This window comes from Garra rufa, chromosome 10, assembly GCF_049309525.1.
Source record: "Garra rufa chromosome 10, GarRuf1.0, whole genome shotgun sequence".
Classification (NCBI taxonomy): Eukaryota; Metazoa; Chordata; class Actinopteri; order Cypriniformes; family Cyprinidae; genus Garra; species Garra rufa.
In genome coordinates, this window is record NC_133370.1 from 3,884,572 (window position 1) to 3,908,934 (window position 24,363).

Below are 24,363 nucleotides of genomic sequence, written 5' to 3' on the forward strand. Positions count from 1 at the left end.
GAATTTGGCCGCTAGGAGCCACTTTTTGCACAAAAATTCTTTAGGGATACGGGCCCTGATGAAGAAACTAAAGAAAAAAAATTCACTTTGCATTATAACTACATTTAACATTTTTTACAGTACTTTTGATTAAATAAACACTGCAAATCAGAATATTAGAATGATTTCTAAAAGATCATGTGACACTGAAGATTGGAGTAATGATGCTGAATATGCAGGTTTGTTCACAGAAATAAATTACATTTTAACAGATACTCACATAGACAACAGCTATTTTAAATTATAATAATATTTCACATTTTTACAATATTTTTGATTAAATAAATACTGCAAATCAACATATTAGAATGATTTTTTAAAAGATCGTGTGACACTAAAGGCTGGAGTAATGATGCTGAAAACAATCTATAATAACAAAATATATAATAATTTATATCAAAATCCACTCTGTTTTTCACTGTTTTGGCTTGTATTTCTGTCCTGATTCAAACCAGATCACTTTTTTTCACTGGAGGAAGTGTTATTATGAATTATGACTCATATTTTAGTTAAAAATGTCTTAACGATGGATTTGTTTCTTATAAACACACAGCTTTTGTCTTCTCAAGATGTTAACTGATGGACTGGAGTGGTGCGGTTCACTTGTGGATTATTGTAATGTTTTTATCAGCCGTTCGGACTCTCATTCTGACGGCACCCATTCACATCCATTGGTGAGCAAGTGATGCAATGCTACATTTCTCCAAATCTAATGAAAAAACAAACTCATTTACATCTCAGATGGCCTAAAGATGATAAGATTTCAGCATTTTTTTAGGTGAACTATGTCTTTAAAACATAGAGGGATCGTTTGAAGGACAATCCGGTAAGTTAGAATGTAGAAATTAGGCCAGGCGTGTTCTGACCTGACAGCAGCACACCTTACTGCCGCTGAACTAATTAATTGCACCAGCAGTACTCTACTCATTTAACCCGTTCCAGGCCTACTGAAGGTCAAAACAGCTTTATGATCATCTATAAAGCATCCAGCACACTCAGATGGACACTTGAGACGCCGCAGAACATACGATATTCTACAGTCGTCATGGCAACTGAAAAAAACCACAATACTGGCTGTTTCATAAACAATATCCCACAACCTTTTTTCACGTTGGGTGTCATTTCTCTGAGAGATTAATACAGTGCATGAAGAAATCTGCCTTTGTCTATCTATGCAGCTATAATTCCTGCATAATATGTCCCGCTTAGAGCAGGATAAATGGGTCATATTATGAAAAACAGTTGCTTTGTCCATTTCACAAAGTGATTTTTTTAAGTGCATCTCTCTGTGCTGCTTTACAACAGTTGGTATTATATAACACGCTGTAAAAATAAAGATGACTTGGCTTGAAGTGCATCAGAAGTGCATTTATGTTTTTACTATATCTTGAATTCGTTTTTATTTTTTATATATATATATTTCTTAAAGTTTTAGTAATTTTGTTTTCTTTTTGTAATTTTATTAGTTCATTTTAAATGCGTTTATATCGTTTTATTTATTTATATATTTTTTATTCATTTTTATTTGTTATTTTAGTAAATCAGTTTAAAGTAATGACAAATGTTACTTAAAATAATCAAGTTTTCTTTTTTAAATGTATTTAATTTATTGTGGATTTTATTAGTAACAAACATGTTTACTAATAATGAATAATGAGACATACACAAAATTGTATGATTGTACAAATGTGCGATACGGTATTTACTTTGCAAGACTGAAAAATAATAATTAAACAACTAATAACAATAAAAATAAAAAAATAATAAAAAATTAAAATTTATTATTTTTATTAATTACATTGAATTTTTTATTTTATTTTTATTAATTAAACAAATGGGCTACTAATTCTGTAAAAATACTTAAAATAATTAGCTTGTTATGTGGATTTTATTAGTAACGTAATTCAAATTTTTATGAATTTAGTTTTATTTACTTATAATGAATAATGAGACATTGCATGAATTTTAAGTTTATATGATGTTAAAATTAACTTATATGATATTTACTTTGCAACACCGCAAAATAATAATTAAACAATTTATAACAATAATAATGAAAAATAATATTTAAAAAAAATTAAATTTTATTACTTCAATTTAAATATAAATTTAATTTTTTAACTTAATTTATTAATTAAAAATATGGGCTTAATTCTGTAAATTTATTTGAAATAATAAAAAAAGGTGGACGTTTTTTTTTAGAAATACACACATTATTAAAAAAAATAATAATAATACAACAATATATAATAAATAAAATACAATACAACAAAATTAATTTCAATAATAATAAAAAAAATACATAATTTTTTTTGTACCAATTACATTTACAAATTAATTTTAATGTATTATTTTAAAAAGTCAAAAGCTAGAGAAGCTAAATAAATAAATTAAATTAAAATAAAAAGTTGGTCTTTTTTTTTTTTTTTTTAGAAATACACATATATAAAATAAATAGATCTTTCATTTGGTGTAACACCAAGTAATATGGATTAGGATCATGTCAGTGAAATCAAATAGCCATAATTCTTTTATTAATTAAATGTTTTCATTTATTTTAATTTATTAATTAAAAATATGGGCTGCCAGGAGACTTTGCAAAATTGTTGTTACCAATTTAGTTAGTCTTAAAAATGGATCAATTAATCAGATGTAGCTTAAACTTCTGTTTATTTACTTTAAAAAACACGTCAGTCGAGGGTCTCAGGATCCAATAAAGACATTAAAACATGACTTACCTCTCTCTGTGCAACGGATACATTCTTACTGGACAGATGAGGGTCTTTTTCTAACATTGCAAAGAAAAGAAAGAAAAAATAGTAAGCAAACACATCCATCCGAACAGATACTGTTTAAATATACACTGAAAATGAGAAAATTAATGACATATTTAGGTCAAGGTCAGGGATGTACATTTAAAGGATGCAAACATTCTCAAATTTAATAAATGCAGCATTATAATTTCTTAAGAATTTAGACTTTTAAAATGAATGCTTTTAATGTTCTTGATCACGAAAGCATCTCATGAAACAAAAACCTGAGCATCCACAACTAAATAAAAATCATGCAAAAATTATAATAATTAAATTATTACTTAATATTTAGTAATTAATAAATAATTATAAAAAATATTTTATTTATAAACTTTTTATTCATTTTTAAGTAAATCAGTTTGAAGTAATGATAAATGTTACTTAAAATAATCAGTAAGTTTTCTTTTTTAAAATGTATTTAATTTATTGTGGATTTTATTAGTAACATTTTTATGTCTTTAGTTTTAGTTACTAATAATCAATAATGAGACATACACAAAATTGCACAATTGTACGATACGGTATTTACTTTGCAAAAATGAAAAAAAAAAAATTAAACAATTAATAACAATAAAAATGAAAACTAATGCAAAATTAAAATGTTTTTTAATAATTAAGTAAAATAACTATTATTTAATATTTCGTAATTAATAAATAATTATTAAATATTAAATACATTTTTATTAAATAAAATGTAATAATATTTAATTAAAAAGATAAATACAAATAATTTAGTGCATGAATGAGATATTCTGAATTACAGATTTGATTTATTTAATTTTTAATTTAATTTTAGCATTTTATTTATTTATTTTTTGATTTTATGCATATTTTAAAGCATGCGTTTATGGTTGCCCCTTCACTACAAAATTATTATTATTTTTTATTTTTTATTTTATTTGTGGCTTTTTCATGAATTTAACATTCTAAATTCTACATGTTTACATGCATATATAAAGTTGCTTAAAAACGTATCATTATACATGCACTGTTTTTGCACGTCACTTTTTATAAAAATGCATGTATAATGATACGTTTATAAGCAACTGTATAAAAGAATGTAACTTAGATGCATTCTAGCATGTCATGCACAAATATGCATTGATTATCTCCAGTTTCCCAACGTAGGACTGTCCTAAATAAATAAATATTTATTTATTTTGAGGAATATAATCAGTTTCAGATTGTCTACTAGCAACAGGAAGTCTTTAATCTGAAATATCTGCAGTAACTAACTCTTTTTAAGAGTTGTTCTAGCTTGAGTTTAGCTGAGTTAAAGTCTCCTAATAGAGAGCAGTGACTCTTACCCCATGTCGTTGTAAACACACAGGATGTCAAACTCTTGTTCCTGTTCTGGAGCAACTGTTTCCAGCCTGTAGGATCTGCGTGCTCTGTAATCCGTGTTTCTATACGCCAAACGCGGCATATATGTGCATGGCAGCAGGCGAATGCAACAGCAGCAGCCGCAGAAACTGGACGTGATGACCGGGCGCGTGTCAGTTCCTCTTTTGCTCGTAGTTCAGCAGGCACAAGGACTCGCGGGAAAGCCCGTTGGCTGTTACACTCCGCGTTCTGATGTTTCCCGCAGCGACTTTGATGACGCGCCGCGACTGTTACTTTGTAACCAGTTTGGCTTTGATGTCCCGAGCCCGCGCCTCCCGCCGCTCTGTGCTCGAGCGCTGCCGCTGGCGGCTTTTTGAAGAGACTCGCGCGCGCCGTTCAGCGGACAGAAACGGAACTGCAGGATCATTGCGGCGTCGCTCGCCCTCTAGTGATTAGAGAGTGAACATTAGTTAATCATACCGACATTTGTGCTGATGTAACCCTAATGAGACACCACGAACCTTCCTCACTTACATAGTGCAGTATAACAATGGTGTTATGTTTTTTGGACTCTAACAGTAATAGTGTTTTCTGAAAATAAGCCATGTTCTTTGAAACACTATTTATATGTGAAGGACAATCATTTAAAAATAAATAAATTGCTAAAATAAAATGATAAAAAATAATAAAAATTAACTTAAAAAAACATAATAAAATAATAAATAAAAATAAACATGGAACTTGGAATTTTGTGTAGCACAAGGTAATATAAAAAAATACAAATAAATAAAAGAAAAAAGAAAAAGAAAATACATACAAGAAAAAATAAATAAATAAAAATAAATTACAACAAATTAAAATGGAACTTTAATTTGGTGCAACACCAAGTAAAATGATAAAATAATAAGAAGAAAACTAAAAAAATTAAAATAAATAAATACAAAAATGAAACAAAAAACAAAAACAATACAATAAAAAAGAAATACATAAAATAAAAAAACTAAACAAAAATAAAATTAAATTAAAATGGAAATTTAATTTGGTGAAACACCAATATGATAAAAAAAATAAAAAATAAAAAAAATAATAAATAAAAATAAAAATGGAACTTTAATTTTGTGTAATATAAAAAAATAAAACAAAATAAAATACAAATAAATAAAAGAAAAAATAAAACTAAATAAATAAAATTAATTACAACAAATTAAAATGGAACTTTAATTTGGTGTAACACCAAGTAAAATGATAAAATAATAAGAAAACTAATAAAAATGAAAATAAATACAAAAATGAAAATAAAAAAAATACAATAAAAAAAGAAAGACATAAATAAAAAACTAAACAAATAAAAATAACCAACAAACTAACGATAAATTAAAATGGAACTTCAATTTGGTGTAACACCAATAAGATAAAAAATTAAAATCAATTAAAAAATCAATTAAAATAAAAATGGAACTTTAATTTCGTGTAACACAAAGTACTATAAAAAACAAACAAAATAAAATACAAATAATTAAAAGAAAAAATAAAATACATGCAAGAAAAAATAAATAAAAAATTACAACAAATTAAAATGGATCTTTAATTTGCTGTAACACCAAGTAAAATGCTAAAATAATAAGAAAACTAAAAAAATAAAATAAATACAAAACTGAAAATTAAAAAAAAAAACAATACAATAAAAAAACTAAATAAAAAACTAAACAAAAATAAAATGGAACTTTAATTTGGTGTAACACCAATATGATAAAAAAAATAAAAAAATAAAAAAGGAACTTTAATTGGATTAAGAGGATGTTAGTAAAGTCAAATTCATTTTCAAAACTCAATAATTTAGTCTGACCTTGTGTGAACTTACAAAAAAGCTAAATAAATATATAGCAGTGTAGGTTTTTTGTGTGATTAATGAAAACACCACATCGGACCTGCTCTGTTACTACAGAGGGTCACACATTACAGCCGGGAGTTACTTCAATTAATACAAATAATGTTACTTTGGGGAAAAAAAAGTTTAAAGCATGTATTGTATATTCTACTGTTCTTACTCATTCTCACTTCAACTAAATTGAGAGACAAATCAGGTTGTGAAAAAGAAAGTAAAAACAAGAAGTGTGCATCCTTAATAGAATTTAGGATACAACAGGTTCAAAATGCAACGAAAGCTTATAAATAAAAGTAGCTAATTGCGACTTTTTATCTCACAATTCAGACTCCTTTCCTTGCAATTCTGGCAAGATAGAAACTAAGAACTGTGGAGAAAAAAAAAACAATTACCTTTTTTTGTGCCTTATTTTAGTCTGGATTCTGATTTACACACTACCAGTCAAAAGTTTTGAACAGTTAAATGTTTTTTTTTTTTTAAAGTCTCTTCTGCTCATCAAGCCTGCATTTATTTGATCCAAAGTACAGTAAAAATTTGAAATGTTTTTACTATTTAAAATAGCTGTTTTCTATTTGAATGCATTTAGAAATGTAATATATTCCTGTGATCAAAGCTGAATTTTCAGCATCATTACTCCAGTCTTCAGTGTCACATGATCCATCAGATATCATTCTAATACGATTTGCTGCTCAAGAAAAAAAAAAAAAAAATCACCATTTATCTGAAATTAAAAGCTTTTGTAACATGTCAGTATATATACTTTTTTTTAAAATATATAAATTAATACTTTTACTTCCCAAGGATGCTTTAAATTGATCAAAAGTGATGATAAAGACACTTATAAGGTCACAAAAGATATCTATTTCAGATAAACGCTGTTCTTCTGATTCATCAAAAGAATTTTTTTTAGCAAAAAATCTGAATATTAGAACAATTTCTGAAGGATCATGTGACACTGAAGACTGTGTAATGATGCAAAAAATTCAGCTTTGAAACCAGAAATAAATTAAATTTTTTAATATATTCGAATAGAAATCAGTTGTTTTAAATAGTAAAAATATATCAAAATTTTACTATTTTTTTATGTACTTTGGATCAGAACAGACTTCTTTAAAAACAAAAAATCTGTTCAAAACCTTTTGACTGGCAGTGTATAAATCAGAATCCAGAGGAAAAAAATCACAACTGTGATATGTATCATGAGTTTTTAATCTTGCAATTCTGGTAAAAAAATAAATTAAAAAAAATTCCAGTTTCATTACAAATCACACATAAGACAATGAAGAAACGAGAACAGCATTGGGTGAAAGAAAGCAACATTTATTCATAACGTTACAAGAAGTACATATTGTGGGGGTGAAAATGTCTTCCACAAAACAAAATCCTGAATTATTCTTCATATCCTGATGTTTTTTCCAATGTCCCTCTTCATTGCGAGTTAAAGCATATAAACGCATCGTACATTTCAGTCCAATTTGATGCAAGCCGCGTTTCCTAGTCTCTTCGCACTGGATAACGACCAGAATGAATCGCTGTGGATAAACCTTGGCCTTGAGGATGTTAGCGTCTCATTGTCATTGGCAACAATTTGGCTGATGTGGTATCAAATCTGAGCACTGATATTTACACTCGAAGGATGAATTGTGACTAAACTCAAACTAAACTATGAGTTAAGAGGTTAACATGGAAAAAGTCATGATTGTCTTGTGGGAAAAGAAGAAAGAAACTTAAAAGGAATCTGTGCTCGATGCTATAAAATCCAAATGGTGGTATTTAGGTAATATTAAACAGTCAAAAGGCTTGCGAATATGGAGTAACAGCAAGGTATAAACACTCCAAAGTAAAAGTACAAACTTGAGGCGACTGGCGTCGGTCAGAAACAGATGTTAAAAGCTGCCGTAAAACTCTGAATGGGTCCGTCGAAACCGAATAAACTCCAGCAATTTCCACACAAATAAAAATATATGAGCTAGGGGGGAAAAAAGCAACTAGAATGGGGGAGGAAAAGCAAAACTACAATCTATCACAGCACAAATAATAATGAAGGAGGACATTCTGGAAACACACACAAACACACACATTCACACCTGTCTGCGGCCGAAAACCGCACGCTCTCACTAGGATGCGCAAAAGCGCAAGACAAGCCTCTTTAGACACAAAAACAGCGAGAATCTCACCTGTCTGTGCTTCGCATAGGTGCGTCCATCTCCTTCTGCTTTCACTAAAGCCATTCGGGCACAACGATATCGTGACTGCGTCCTGATTGGACAGAATATAGCAGTGGGAGGGGTCTACCGTCTCCTATCAAATTGAAGAGATTCAACTGAGTAGGTTTCACCTGATTGGACAGAACAGCAGTGGGAGGGGTCTACTGACGCTCATCAAATCAAAGAGATTCAACTGAGTAGGTTTCACCTGATTGGACAGAATATAGCAGTGGGTGGGGTCTACGGTCTCTTATCAAATCCAAGAGAATCAGATGAGAAGGTTTCACCTGATTGGATAAAATATAGCAGTGGGAGGGGTCTACTGTCTCCTATCAAATCGAAAAGATTCAGATGAGCAGGTTTCGCCTGATTGGACAAAATATAGCAGTGGGAGGTGTCTACTGTCTCCTATCAATAAGCAGGTTTCACCTGATTGGATAAAACATAGCAGTGGGAGGGGTCTACTGTCTCTTATCAAATTGAAGAGATTCAATTGAGCGAGTTTCATCTGATTGGATAAAATATAGCAGTGGGAGGGGTCTACTCTCTCCTATCAAATCAAAAAGATTCAGATGAGCAGGTTTCGCCTAATTGGACAAAATATAGCAGTGGGAGGTGTCTACTGTCTCCTATCAAATCGAAAAGATTCAGATGAGCAGGTTTCGCCTAATTGGACAAAATATAGCAGTGGGAGGTGTCTACTGTCTCCTATCAAATCAAAAAGATTCAGATGAGCAGGTTTCGCCTGATTGGACAAAATATAGCAGTGGGAGGTGTCTACTGTCTCCTATCAAATCGAAGAGATTCTGATGAGCAGGTTTCACCTGATTGGACAAAATGTAGCAGTGGGAGGTGTCTACAGTCTCCTATCAAATCGAAGAGATTCAACTGAGTAGGTTTCACCTGATTGGACAAAATATTGCAGTGGGAGGAGTTTGCCGGTTTCATCTGACATTGGTGTCCCACAAATCCTACTGGTTTGGATTGATTTCGAAGCCACATCTAAATCAAGCAAGCGTTTCTACTTGACTGCTTTTATTCTAGTTGAACAAAAACCATTTTAAAACAGAGGAAAATAAGAAAGGATAGATCTGTCGCCCCCCCTCGGCAGAGGGACAAAACATTTAAAAGGAAAAAAGAAACATCCCAAAGCCATTTCTACCCCAAAGCGGAGAGCGGACGAGATGTGACGGGCCCTCCGTTCGATACGGCACCTCTCAGGCGGAAAACGTTCCTCAAAGTTGAATCGTCCTTCAGAGTGTCCTAGCACCTCGGCCGGAGACGCGAGGCGCTCCGAGGCGAGTGAGCGAGCGAACGAAACAAAGCGCGAGAACTCTAGCCGCAGGCGTCCGTCCTCTCAAAAGATGTGCGGTGGTAGAACCTGAATGTCAGATGTCAACTTTGAGGGGAACTGGATTTTCCCGAAAAAATCAGCTGCTTGAAAAGCGTTTATTAATTACTTGAAATAACGTCACCCCCCTCTCTCAGCTCGTGGAGACGACAGAGCAAGCGTGGTTTTTGCAGGTAGTTTTAAGAGAACTTCATCTTGGCTCCGTCTCTGTTGGCAGGGCGAGGCCTGAGGCTGACGTCGGCAGCCCGGCGAGAGAGAGAGAGAGAGAGAGAGAGAGAGTGAGAGAGAGAGGAGGAAGGGAAGGGCCCCCTTGCGCTCCAGGAGCCTCCTCCTCCACGTTGCGGAGTTGCGGATCGAAGATCTCGTGTTTGGTCTCCTCCTAACACTGCGTCTCCCAGCTCTCCTCCCCGTCGTCAACGAATGGTGGATGTCGTCCGCCACTCACACGTTTCTCTTTCGTCCCTGTCCAGCTTTACTCCCTCCTGTGATTGGTTTGATTCTCTCCTGTTGCTCTCACACCATGGTGCTTCAGTTGTAACAGTGGTAAACGGGCATCCATGTTTGTTCTTTTTTTTTATTTACCCATATTTAAAATGCTGACGAACTAAGCTCAGCACAGGCCTAGCTCCTGTTCCAACAACCTGCGGAGACACACGGAGGAAAACGGCAGCGTTAGCAATGAGGGACGGCCATTTCATTTATAAATGGGTAAGACAAAACAGCAAAATGGAACGGACTAAATAATACGAGGATGTTACTGTAAATATAATAAGCTACTGTTTTTAAAGGAATAACAAATAAAGGATTTTTTTTAGAATTTATTTTTAGATTTTGTTTTGAATGCAAGTTTATTTACAGTTTTAGTAATTTTGTTGTTTTTCTTTCATTTTTATTGTTTTAATTTATTAATTTAATGCAGTTTTGATTATTTTATATTTAGTGATTTTTAACTGAATTTGAGTTAAAATGGTCATTGTGTTCTTTTATTTTTCATATTGTTTCGAATTTATTATTAATTTAATAATTTCATATATTGTTAATTTAATTTCTGTATTTAGTGATTTTAATGTACTTTTAGTTAGTTTGAGTAAATTAGTTGTTTTTCTTTCATTTCTTTTTCTTTATAATTAATTAAATAATTCAATATAGTTTACATTTATTTTTTATATTTAGTGATTTTATTTGAATGCGTGTTAGTCTTTAGTTAGTAACTGTTGTTTTTCCTTTATTTTTGTATCTATTTATTATTAAATAATTTAATATAGTTTTAATGTAATTTATTTATACATTTAGTGTTTTTTTAATTTAATTTTAATTAGTCTTTATTTAATAATTTTGTTGTAGTTCTTTCATTTTTATTGTTTTAATTTGTTAATTTAATAATTTAATATAATCTTAATTTAATGCATTTATTTTTATATTTAGTTATAATTGGATTTTAGTTAGTCTTCGTAATTTGATGTTTTTCTTTCATTTTTATAGATTTTTTTTTACAGTTTTAATATAATTTACTTTTAGATTTAGTGTTGAATTTACGTAATTTATTTTTACATTTTTGTGTTTTCTTTCACTTTTATTGTTTTAATTTATTATTAACTATTTAACACAGTTTGCTATTTAATATAGTTTTCAATAAGTTTAAAAGTAAAGTTTTAGTCATTGTATTTTTACGTGTCATGTATTTTTATTCTTGTTTTACTTTAACATCAATTTAATATAATTTTAATCATTTTATTTTATATTATTAGTTTTAATGTCTATATAGTATTTATTTATTTTTAGTTTTTAGTTTAAGTTTTAGTGATTCGTGTGTATGCAAAATAAAAAAAAATGGCACATGAAACTTTACAATGATTTTAGGTGTCTAGACTATATAAGCATCAATTACACTAAACAGATGTAAATTAATGTACAGTACTGATCTAAAAAGTTTTTTACAGTTCTTAAGCTCACCAGTTCTGCATTTATTTGATCACAGTAAAAAACACAGTAAATATGTGAAATACAGTAAAATGTTAATTTAAAATAGTTGTTTTAAATGTGAATATGTTGTAAAAAGTAATTTATTCCTGTGATTAAAGCTGAATTTTCAGCATCATGACTCCAGTCTTTAGTGTCACATGATCCTTCAGAAATCATTCTAATATGTTGATTTGCTGTTCTGAAACATTTACTATATATATAAGTTATATAATAACTTTACTGTCACTTTCGACCAATTTAATGCATCCTTTCTAAAGAAAAGCATTAGTTTCTTACAAAAAAACACCACATTAAAAGTGTCATCTTACACTCTAGTACTGTGAGAGTCCAGTCACTCCTCCGTGTTGATATGCCCGTTCGCCCTGGTAGGTGGAATCCTGGGAAAGCGCCACATCCATCTGGGATTTGAACTCATCTCCCAGGTAGCTGTCCTGTAACACAAAAAAGTCCACAAACAACAGAATTAACAAAACAAGGACAAACAAAGACTTCAGAGGCTCATATAAAAGTGAGAACGTGTGCATGTGTACCTGTGAGAGCTCAGGCTGGGACAGTCCAGGCTGGCTCATCTGTGACGGCTGGCTCATGGTGATGTAGCCCTGGGTCAGTGGACCCTGAGAGAAGGGCTGAGACACCAGATCCTGACTGGCCTGGCTGTTCGGCATGTTGGCCTGCCCGCTGCCGTGATTACCGGTGCCACGGTTCCTCTGGCGACCTCCACGACCCCCGGTCTTACCTTTAGGAGCACCACGACCTGTAAACGGTGGGAGAGAACTGATTAATATTGTATTCCTAATTTTTTTATGCTGCACATTCAATGTATTTGTTTCAGCAAAAAGACCATTTATGAATATAAGTCAGGGTTTCTTGTTTAAAAGCAGTCTTAATTTTGTGTTTTAGGTAGGGATGCACCAAAAGTAATTCTTGACCGAAGCCAAACAAAATTACACACAAACGTGGTTTTTCGTGTTTTTTCTCCATGTATTTTGCCAATTTTTTTCACCATTGCATAAATTAAATAGCCAATATTTGCTTTTTTTAATTTTGTCTTGCTTTTCAAAGAACAAAAACAATAAAAAAACAACCATTTAAAAATATTTACTTAACAATGAACATTTTAAACATTCTAATAATGTTCCAACAAAGCACAAGCAGTGTTGTTTTTGACAACCATCTTAGATTTAGTCTTAGTCTTTTGGACTAAAATGCTTCTTAGTTTTAGTCAAATTTTAGTCACTTCTATATGTGATAGTTTTAGTCCAATTTTAGTCGACGAAAAGTCAAAAAGGTTTTAGTCTAGTTTTAGTCAAAAAAGGGGAAAAAGTAGTCTTTTAACAAATTAATGTAGGTCAGTAAATATTTTGCTGTTGGGTAGTGTCACTTATAAGTTGTGAAAATAGCAGATCTACAGTTCAACACAATGTGAGCTTCTGGATCGACTATTTTCACCAATAATTACAATAATGAAGGAATGTTTTAGAACATAAAAGACAAACAAGGATGGAATGCTAAAACGGCTTGCCATACTAGTACAGCAAAGAGTATTTAATGCTAAAACGGCTTGCCATAGCGTCAGATACTTTTTAAGTTTTAATTGGCATGCACAATAAGCGGAAATGTCATGCATTTTAAACGTCTGACGGACCACCCACTAACATTTTCGTCTATTCTCGTCTCGTCAACAAACTCAAACACGTCTCGTCATGTTTTAGTCATCAACGAGCCATTTTTATCTCGTCATCGTCTCGTTATCGTCATGAAAAAAAGTGGCGTCAACGAAATGATTTCGTCATCGTCATCGTTGACGAAAACAACACTGAGCACAATTTAACTTAAAATTAAAAAGTTAGTAAAATAATATTCTTGAGCCATTTTTAAAACCCTCTTCTTGAATCAGGCATGTTTTTAATGTAAAAATAAATGAAGCCTTGCTAAGCAAAGGAGAATGTTATAATAAATGTATTAATAGAGCTGTTGGAATGATTGTTATTATTTTTGTCTTACTTTTTTCTTTACAGAACAACAGTAAAATTACAATACTAACATTTATGAATGTTGACTTTTTTTTATTTGTAGAGGAAACCCACAAGAAGACCTTTGCCTCGGTGCTAGTTTTCGCTTGACAGCGGCAGATTCATAAATTATTTTCATCACGCTGTTTCAGATTATCCTTGCGCTTTAGACTTTGAACCCTGGCTAAGGAGCTCGTACAGCGCTGTCAGAATAAATACAGTTGGTGCGTGTATTAGACAACATAACATTCTGTAGTTTATTTACTAATGGTTTAAGGCCATTTGGTGATTTCAGTCATCATACAGTAACCAGCAACAACCACCATTTCTCTTCTCATCAAAGATACTAAACAGTCTCTCGCTGTCGGTGTTTGTAATGATTTTTGCGTCTTGCTCTGACAGTTGCTTCCACACTGCCCACATGTTTGCTGCATTCGTGAACGCCTCTATTTGACCGCATCATGTCATTGTTCGGTATAATTCATTCGGCCTTTCCGCTTATTAGGTTGCCGAACATTCGGTGCATCCCTAGTTTTAGGGTTTTCTCTTACCTGCAGCTGGTCCGTTCACCTGGCCTAGGTAGCCAGGCGGAGGCATGGGTGGCATGACCAGATTGAACGGGATGGGGATGTTCATGGATCCCAACGGGTTTGGCCCAGTCCCGATCATGCCGACCTGGTCATGGGTCTGGAAGTACATATTAGATGGACGTCCTGTAAAGACAGACAAGGAATGACAAATTAGATACACATTTCTCATCAGGTTTATCATGAAACAACAACAACAGCGGCAAAAATAAAAGTAAAAAAAAAAAAAAACAGTAAGATTTTTAATGTTTTTTAAAGAAGTCTCTTCTGCTTTTAAATATTTTTATCATTTAAAATAACTGTTTTCTATGTGAATATATTTTAAAATGTAATTTATTCCTGAGATCTTTCAGCATCATTACTCCAGTCTTCAGTGTCACATGATCCTTCAGAAATCATTCTAATTTGCTGCTCAAAAAACATTGTTGAAATAGAAATCTTTTGTAACATTATACATGTGTTTATCATCACTTCTGATTAATTTAAAGCATCCTTGCTAAATAAAAGTATAAAAAAAAAAAAAAAAAAACTTACTTTAAGCTTTTGAATAGTATAGTGTAATGTTAAATGTTATAATGTTAAAAAAAAGCTTTTTCAGTTAAATGCTGATTTTTGGTTCTTTCTACTCAAAGAATCCTAAAAAACACACACTCAACTGTTTTAAATATTGATAATTATAATAAAAAAATGTTTCTTGAGCAGTAAACCAGCATATTAGAATGATTTCTGAAGGATCATGTGACACTGAAGATTGGAGTAATGATGCTGAAAATTCAGCGTTGATCACAGAAAAACTGCATTTTAAAATGTATTCAAATAAAAAGCAGTTATTATAAATAGTAAAAATATTTAACAACGTTACTGCTTTTGCTGTATTTTGGATCAAATAAATGCAGGTTTGGTGAGCTGAAGAGACTTCTTAAAAAAAAAAAAAAACATTAAAAATCTTACGTGACAAGTAGTGTACTATTAAAGTTTTTGTTGGATTTATTATACTTTATAAATTTAAACTAATTTTAGCTAAATGTTATATAGTTTTAATATAAAAAATGTTTTAGTATTTATATTATCTTATAGTATTTTGTGTCTGAATGACTTTTAAAAAGTGTTAGTTTATTTGCAGTACTTTAAAAATAAACACAAATGACAAATGCTGCCTTGATAACTAGCTGGAATTTCTTTTTTAATTAAAGTTTTTTTTTTCTTTAGTTAACAAAAATATCCCTGGAACAGAATAACATTGCAACCGCAGTGTATTGAGACGTGAGCAATGATATGTAAGTGTATTCTCACCAGTGCTGCTGCGATCATACACAGATCCAGGAATCATGGCCTCTCTCGCATCATACATGGCGGTACTCATGAAACGGGCTCCCTGAAACACACATTTCCACTATTAGCAGAAGCATTTTGCAACTTACAAACGATTAGTTCCTACTTTGAAATTTCATGGTCACCTTGGTTGGTGCATGTAATGTTACAGATGCATAAGAAAGCATTTATACAGAAGCACTACTAATGCATATTATAATTGCTTATTACTAAATGCAAATGTTATTAATCAGATTTGCATGCATGCGTGGCCGTGCATATGAACCAGCAAGAAAACACTCTTTCTGAGGCAGAAGAAACCTTGATATGTGTGTTACTCACAGGGTTGATGGTGTTGACCAGCTTGCGTGGCTTGCTGAATTGCATAAGGCTCTCTCTCAGGTTGTTCAGAGGTCCCTCCACCAGAACCTTCTGCTCCTTGTAGTAGTTCAGCAGGTGGTTCCACAGAGGCTGCTTGGACAGAGCCTTAGGATTGCCCACAATGATCACGCCATATCTGCACACATACAAACACATTTGACCACATAATTAGCAATATCCACCTGCATTTATTGTTATTTGCACTTTTCACTCGATTTTGAGACATGAGTTTCATGTATTGTGAAAACAACTGAAAATATAGCTGAGGGCAGCAATTACAGGCACTACAAGCACTACAGAAGCAAGCATCAGACCAACTGCAGCAATGAGTAATTGAGGACATTTTAAGATAATTTTAGTTCAAATGGCTGAAAAACCATTTAAATCTACTAGTAATATAATTTATTGGCTTATCACTTTTGATCAATAGGTGGCGCCACTACCAAATTGCTGTGACGTGGTCAGTGTAAGGAGATAATGACACACACAAAGCTTGGTGTCAATATGTCAAAGCATTGCAGAGATACAGCCTCATGGTGCGTTCACACCGGACGTGAATGAAGCGGCAAGCGCGAGTGATTTACATGTTAAGTCAATGCAAAGACGCGAATAGCCATCCTGTGGCGCGAAACGCGCGAATGAAGCGGCGCGCATTGAGCGTTTCAAGCGATTTCCGTGCAAAACGCGCGAGTTCAAAAATCTGAACTTTGGCGAAAATCCGCGCCGCGTTAACCAATCAGGAGCTTGCTCTAGTAGTGACGGAGGCAGAAATCCGAAACAATAATGGCGGACAAAATCACCGTTGCTGTCTGTGGTTCCTCGGAGCTGTACGATAACGTTACATCTTTGGACTTTTGTAGAAACAGGAATAAAAAGGATCTTGCTAGGAAGAAAGTGAGTGAAGAGGTCGGACAATCTGGTTAGTTTTAAAAAACGCTCTTTACTCAATTTGACCTAGATATACATACATATTGAGACTACAAGCAAGCTAAAGCTGGCAAATTGAGCTCATTCACCTATTTTACAACTACTTTCCCGCTGACGAGTGGCAGAAGCCCCTCCCATGACGCGAATTCGCGTCTGTTGTGAAGAAAATGTCACGCGCGAATGACGCAAATTTTACCGAATCTAAAGAGACCAGTTTTTGATTTTTAGCCAAACCATTCCGAAGCAAAAATAGCATTTTTTCATATCTTCTGACCACTAGGTGGCACTATGCCGAAACTGTGCAGGTCGCCTCAGGTCATGCTTGTTATAACACATACCAAGTTTGGTCTCAATATGCCAAACCTTTGCAGAGATATAGCCTCATATCCATTTTTGCGTGCTATTTGTACAATTCGTTCACACGTTATTCAAGAACGGTTGGACTAATCAACTTGAATTCCATAACTTTTTGCCAGCATGGTCTGAAGATGATCTGAGCCAATTTACCATCTAGGACGAGTTAAAAAAAAAAAGCAGTTTTTGGTGTTAATTTGAAGGATTCAGAGGAAAAAATTCCTTCTAGACCTTATGGTTCAAAAGTGAAAACATGAGTGAAAGTTTGGACAAGTGGTGGCGCTAGAGAGTTTGAGTTAGAGACTTCAAACCAGCTATGGTTAATGTTGAGACTGTCCTCTGTCAATGTGCCAAATTTCATAACTTTCCCACAAGCGGTTCTATGGGCTGCCATAGACTCAAGAGCAGAAGAAACAGAAGTATAATAAGAAGAACGCCAACGGATGCAATGGGTGCCTTCGCACCTTCCGTGCTTGGCCCCTAATAAGGCCTATAAAGTAAACAGCATTTTCACCCACGTAAAACGTTACTTCAAATACATCTCTGCATTTCATACAGATACCTGAAGGACACTGAATGTTAAATTGCACCTTACTCAAAGTCTGCTTTTGTTACCTGGCTCTGGTTAGTGCCACATTGAGACGACGAGGGTCGTTCAGGAAGCCGATGCCCTGGTGCTCGTTAGCTCTGACACAAGACAAGATGATGAAGTCCTTCTCTCTGCCCTGGAAAGCATCCACGCTGGCGATCTCCACCTCCTGTAGACACACAAAGGCATCAATACATCACTGACACACTAATCCTAGATGTCAAACAGCCATTAAAAAATGGCAGTGCTATAGCAATAACGATCTTACACCAAAATGCGCTTTTCCTGACACACTAAATTGCTACAGTGCGGGTCTAGAGCAAACGTATGCAGCAGAACAGCTGAAATCAGTCTGTTTGGACGCTGTACCTGGTATAGTTTGGTGTGGAGTGAGCCGCTGAACTGCATGTACTGCACCAGGTAAGAGCGCTGACCCTCGTATGGTGTAATGATACCAATCTGGTCAGGTTTGGCTCCGGCCTTCAGCAGACGAGTGGTGATCTTCTCCACATTAGCAGCCTCAGTCCTGAATAAAGAGAAATAATTTTATCAGACCGGCCTTTTGAATAAGCTTCAATGTAAGAGCATTCATGAATGAGCTCATCAATTGTCAAATGTTTCTCATATTCTAGTAGTCACACATAACCAGACTTTTAACTACTGGCATAATATCTGTTTTGCTTTTCATTTGATTTGCCCACTGACCAATATATAAAAAGAAAAAGCAAACAAGTCAAGCGAAATGTATTTGTATAGTGCTTTTCACAATACACACTGTTTCAAAGCAGCTCTGGCTGCTCAACTAGTCTGGCTCTGACTCCCATAAACAGCATTTAACCAGTCTATTATATTGAGTCCTGCTGTTTTGAGGAAGCTTTTTGTGTACAACATGCATCAGATGCGTGTTGCACGATATACTGGTACTAAAAAAGTATTGCGATACTCTGCTTTTAAAAACAGTATGATTCTGCATTTTGCTAGTATTGGTACTTTAAGAATGCATTTTGATAAGAGCCATTTTAACACTGTTTATTTAGGGGCCTATGATTACCACAAAGTGAAAAATGCAGACGGAATTGTGGGATCCATTCATAAAAACAGAAATTACTGTACAACGCAGAATATCATGCAATTTGGCTATTTAGATATGAATCCTGCACATTTTTCAAGTTTCTGTATGAATGATTGGTGCAGACGCAGTTTTGTTTATTACACATACTGAAGCGGATGTGACAGTGTTTTCAGCCTCTGCCACCTTAATATATGAGTACATGAAGACATAAACCATCTCTTGAACTGCTTTGAGAGTCAGTTCAAGAGCATTTTACCGTTAATTTTGAAGAAAAAAACCCCCATCATATTATATCATATCCACAAACAGAAACGAAAGGCAGCAAACCAACAAAATAAATGTCCGGTGTAACTTGACAGAAATATTACTTAATGTAATGATAGTACTACTACTACTAATAAAAAAATAATATATTACTAAAAGAATATTAAAGGAATATTTAGCAGAAAAATTTACTAGAATTTATTTACAAGTAAAATGTAACTACACAAGACAGTATTTTTGAAAAAAGAAATAAATATTATAATAAATTAATTCTTTATAAAATCTAATTAATCTTTATAAATTAATTAGACATGCTTTTTGAAATTATTAAAATTGAATGCAGGAAAATTAATGTAAAATAGATCCACAGAATTTGATCAAAATAAAACTAAATTTGAGAAAAATAATAAAACGTATTTCATAAGGACCTAAAAATTAATTTAAGAAATTGCTGTTAAATTGAGTAAGTTTCATGAATTCAGGTAATTAGACATGCTTTTTGATTAATATTTTTTATGTAACCATTCAAATAAACAGAAAAACAGAATCCAGGAAAATTTTTTAAATAAAACAGATTTCATATATATTGTATTTGTCCTTGTTACTTGTTTCCTTTCCTTTCCATGTTCTTATTATTGATTAAAAAGATAAAATAACAAAAATACTATATGACATAAATTGTTATTGTGAAATAAAATTTCTTTATCATGAAATAAGATTTGGCTTTATCCATTTAGCTAAAGTTGCAAAGATCGGCTCGGTAGTTGCTCACCATAGTCCTGTGTAGTGGCACTGGCATGTGATTTTTATTATTTTAATCTTTTTTTTTAGGGGGGGATGAAATGCTTTTTTTAAGGGGAGACACTGCAGGCAAAAACGCAGTTTTTTCATGCACCTGTCAAGTTTGAGATTTTGGCTTTTTGGTTTTTCATAAAGTGTTTTTTCAGACTAGTGGAAAGAAAACATCCAAAAGACACTGTTAAGTGTTTCTTTTATAGCACTATCTATTTTTAGCTAACTTTAGTTTTATTCCTGTCTATATCCTGAAGGTTTTTACAGAGGGATTTTTACATATATGATTTGCTTGATTATATACATTTTATTCCCCAAAAAATGGTTAAAAAAAAAAAGTTTTTCCTTTCTGTTCCAGGTTTTTTCTGAATTAGGGTGTGACGAAATGAGATACCCAAAATTCCCCTCTGTAAAAAGTTTTGACTCTAATGTCAAAAAAATTCAACAAGAATTTTGAAACTGACTTCATCCAGTGTTCAGATTTTTGTACAAAAAAATGTATGCAAATTAGTGCATATTTCATTAAATAATGCCTCATTTGCATAATAAACCCTTACATTTGAGAACATTTGTAATACAAAAAAATGTTTGCAATTATCAGTGTAATCAATCAGCTGAGTAAGCAAGGTGATAACTATTAGTTCATTTTTTACTCTATTCACCTGCAGTGTCTCGCCTTAAATAGATAAAATAACTATAACCCCCATTTGGATCATTCAATTACTTTACCTGTCATTCTATGTTTTTGTCTGAGTATCGGTTTAAAAGTAGTATCGAGATATTTTATTCAGTATCGTATCCAAGTCAAAATGTTGGTATCATGACAACACTAGATCATATATTTGTTTTGGGAGCTGGATATCTTGCTTAATCCTACCTGTTGAGATAAGAGGTGCCAGAGCTTGCAATCTCCTCCTGGCCCTGGGTTACGTAGAAAAACATGGGCTTATCGGGCTGAGGCCACTGGAAGTCAAAGCCTTTCTTGATGCGATCAGCTGGAGAACAACAGAACATTATCTCTATAGTACTGTCTCTATATTACAAACTCAATCAGTGCAAACAAAAGATAACTTGAGATGACATACCAGCGGTGACACCGTTCTGCAGAGAGCCCTCGTAGAAGATGTTGGACGGGAAAGCGCTGAGCGCCGGGTGCATACGGTACTGCACCTGCAGACGGATGGGTCTGATGCCCAGCACCACCAGCCTCTCAAAGAGAGACTGGGACAGACCCGCTTTAGCCGCCTTCTTGCACATGACCACAGGACCCAGCTGACAGTGGTCACCCACCAGAATCAGCTGTCAAACAGAGATGACAGTAGTGTTATTAAACAGAACATTTACACATATATAGAGTGAACTTACAAATTTTAACTATTTTCCAAAATATAAGTCACTTTTTTTATTATCTGAAATGTGCAGGCTGCGCCTTGTATTCCAAAATATTCCAAAGCGGCTTTCATAAAGAGCTTGACTTATTATTTATATAAACATTTATGTTCCTCCTTTCGTTCACTTTTAACCTGTATAATCACGTCATTTATTGTGGCAAAGTAGAAAAACATTGTACTTTAGACATTTTTACTTTTTTCAGGTCAAGTTTATTTGTATACATTTCCTACACGCTGGTAATTCAGTTTTTTTTCTAAATCCTTAAGGCTTACATACATTTTTTTTTTCATGCTCTGTATATAACTAAAAACTGTTATTTATAGAGATTTTATAGTTTTTATGAATATTGTATTTTGCACATTTTGAAGCTACATTTTTCTACCAAATGCACTTTGACAGCTAAAAAGTTAGAGCTCCAACCCATGTTCCTAAGAAAATTTAAGTCAGAAAAAAAGTCAGTGAATTGACTGAACTTTAAATGTGGCTCAACCCTCTTTTTATTTGTGATATACTGTCTCAGTCTAAACTACATTCACACTGGCCAAACAAATTAGAACATAATGGTAATAACAAATTTATATTATTGTTGTTTTACTATGACAGTAATAGCATAAAACAATTGCACTGTAAAATAAATAAATATCTACTGTAGATTTAGTCGTTTTAATTAAAACTAGACTAAAACTAAAACACATTCAGATGACTTAAATATGACTAAAACTAAAATGGCATTTTAGTCAAAAGACTATGACTAAAAACTAAATCAAAATTTGCTGTCAAAATTAACAGTTTTAGAGAAATGTTTAATGAATGCATTACAATGTAAATAAACCCATTCGATTTTAGCAGACTAAATCTACTGTAGATTTAATCAACTAAAATCTTATGATATTTAGTCGACTAAAACTGGACTAAAACTAAAAGCAATTCAGATGACTAAAATATGACAAACTAAATGGCATTTTAGTCAAAAGACTGACTAAAACTAAATCAGAATTGGCAGTCAAAATGAACACTGCCCAGATCGCATCATATTTGTCTCATGTAAAGTCTGTGTGCAAATTTGCCTGTCACATACCTGTTTGGCCCCGAGCACCACTGGCACCATGCACTCGGGCTCCGTGGCCTGTGTGCTCTCATCAATGAGGATGGAGCGGAACTGCATCTTAGCCAGGCGAGGGTCACCTGCACCCACACATGTGCAGCAGATCACATCTGCATTCTGTGAAACAGAGAGACAATGAGATATAAAAATGCAGGCCTCTGTCATGGGTGGGCTGATGGATCATTTGTGCAAAGAAAAAGCTTTTTTTTTTATAGAACAGTGTGTGTGCGTTAATTGCAGGGGGGGAAATGCACCACACAAAAACATGCCCCATTTATTTTGCCAAAGAAAATGGCTTAAGCGGTATTGTGCTTCACCGCCTGCAGCGTTCATATATATAAATAAACGCACTGAAAATGCACTAAATTGCTGAAAGTGAAGTGAAGTCAGGTACCATGAGCAGCTCTCTCTCAGCGGTTCGTTTAAGAGCTCGGTAGCGTTTCTCATCAGATGACGACAGCTCGCCAGTTTCGTCCTTCAGCTGCTGCAGTTTCTGCAACTCTGGCATGCTGCAAAAAAGACAGACACACATCAGTTTTCAAAGCATTCATAGTACAAACATAGAGATCACTTTTAAAGGTGCCAAAGAATGCATTGATACAATATTTTAAATTATTCTCTGATATCTATATAGAAGGTATATGACATAGGAAAGGGCAAAAATTCTCCAGAAACGGTTTTACAGGTCCATTTACTACCTAGGATTTGTCCCTAGAATGAAATGTCTGTTATTACCTTATTTGGAAGGTTCATGAATAGTAATGATGAGCTCTGCTCTGATTGGCCGTTTCACAGAGTGGCTCATTCAGTAGCTCACACATGGAGGAAAATATATGTGACCCTGGACCACAAAACCAGTCTTAAGTCGCTGGGGTATATTTGTAGCAATAGCCAAAAATACATTGTATGGGTCAAAATTATTGATTTTTCTTTTATGCCAAAAATCATTAGGAAATTAAGTAAAGATCATGTTCCATGAAGATTTTTTGTAAAATTCCTACTGTAAACATATCAAAATGTAATTTTTGATTAGTAATATGCATTGTTAAGAACTTCATTTGGAGAACTTTAAAGGTGATTTTCTCAGTATTTAGATTTTTTTGCATCCTCAGATTCCAGATTTTCAAATAGATGTATCTCGGCCAAATATTGTCCTATCCTAACAAACCATACATCAATAGAAAGCTTAGTTATTGAGCTTTCATATGAAGTATACATCTCAGTTTTGTAAAATTTAACCTTATGACTGGTTTTGTGGTCCAGGGTCACATATATTTAATCACTGAGCCCAAGCCGCTATTAATATGCGGGTCGTTGAAACTGCTGTTTTGAAAGCATGATCATTTTACTTTCACTTTTGAGATTTGTGATTGCCAAGCTCGTAACGTTATACTACAGCGGCAGTACTTACCACATATTTTACAAGTTTAGATGCTTGTTAGTGATGCTCAGGATCTGTAAATCATTCTCCATCGTCCGCACAGTCATCTCTCCTTACTCTGTTTATGTGGTAAGTGAAATCTTATGTACTGCAATGTAACAGACTACTGCTAGCAAGGCCCTTTAGTGTCTCGCCTTATTTTATCAAAACGCATTATTTGTTTTCCGTGCCTTTCTGAGTACAGACACGAACCATCCCTGCACTTAACATCCCCTGCACAACCTGGAACATAACATTTAATTCTGTGATCTGCCATTTTCGCTATTGTCCTTGCTTTGTTTTTTCACAATAGCCTATCTGGAGATCGTCTGATGACGATGTAAATGTTGGGGGTGTGACTATTAATGATCCCGAGACTTTTACGTCATAGTCGCTGTTATGTTAGGATTAGCCTGTTTTTCAGTGGTCTTTTGCAAACACCAGATTTATATAAGAAGGAAGAGTCACGTTATGTCATGTCCATGTACAGAATTGTTATTATTCAACTATGCCAAAGTAAATGCAGTTTTCCATTCTATGGCACCTTTAAATGAGG

General features: G+C 33.4%; 1 protein-coding gene across 1 annotated transcript in view; it reads right to left on the minus strand.

Annotated features, from left to right (window-relative positions):
* Window positions 1-7,359: 7,359 nt before the first annotated feature.
* LOC141343822 (regulator of nonsense transcripts 1-like) overlaps window positions 7,360-24,363 on the minus strand; it is a 40,421-nt gene continuing 23,417 nt past the window's right edge. Inside the window, exons 5-16 of the mRNA XM_073848480.1 lie at window positions 22,782-22,896; window positions 22,361-22,504; window positions 20,976-21,189; window positions 20,768-20,885; window positions 18,132-18,288; window positions 17,789-17,931; window positions 15,854-16,028; window positions 15,494-15,575; window positions 14,165-14,326; window positions 12,132-12,355; window positions 11,910-12,032; window positions 7,360-10,259 (exon numbers count right to left, since the gene is read on the minus strand). Coding sequence (XP_073704581.1) covers window positions 11,913-12,032; window positions 12,132-12,355; window positions 14,165-14,326; window positions 15,494-15,575; window positions 15,854-16,028; window positions 17,789-17,931; window positions 18,132-18,288; window positions 20,768-20,885; window positions 20,976-21,189; window positions 22,361-22,504; window positions 22,782-22,896 — 1,654 coding nt within the window. The 3' untranslated portion in view covers window positions 7,360-10,259; window positions 11,910-11,912. The remainder of the gene's footprint in view (window positions 10,260-11,909; window positions 12,033-12,131; window positions 12,356-14,164; window positions 14,327-15,493; window positions 15,576-15,853; window positions 16,029-17,788; window positions 17,932-18,131; window positions 18,289-20,767; window positions 20,886-20,975; window positions 21,190-22,360; window positions 22,505-22,781; window positions 22,897-24,363) is intronic.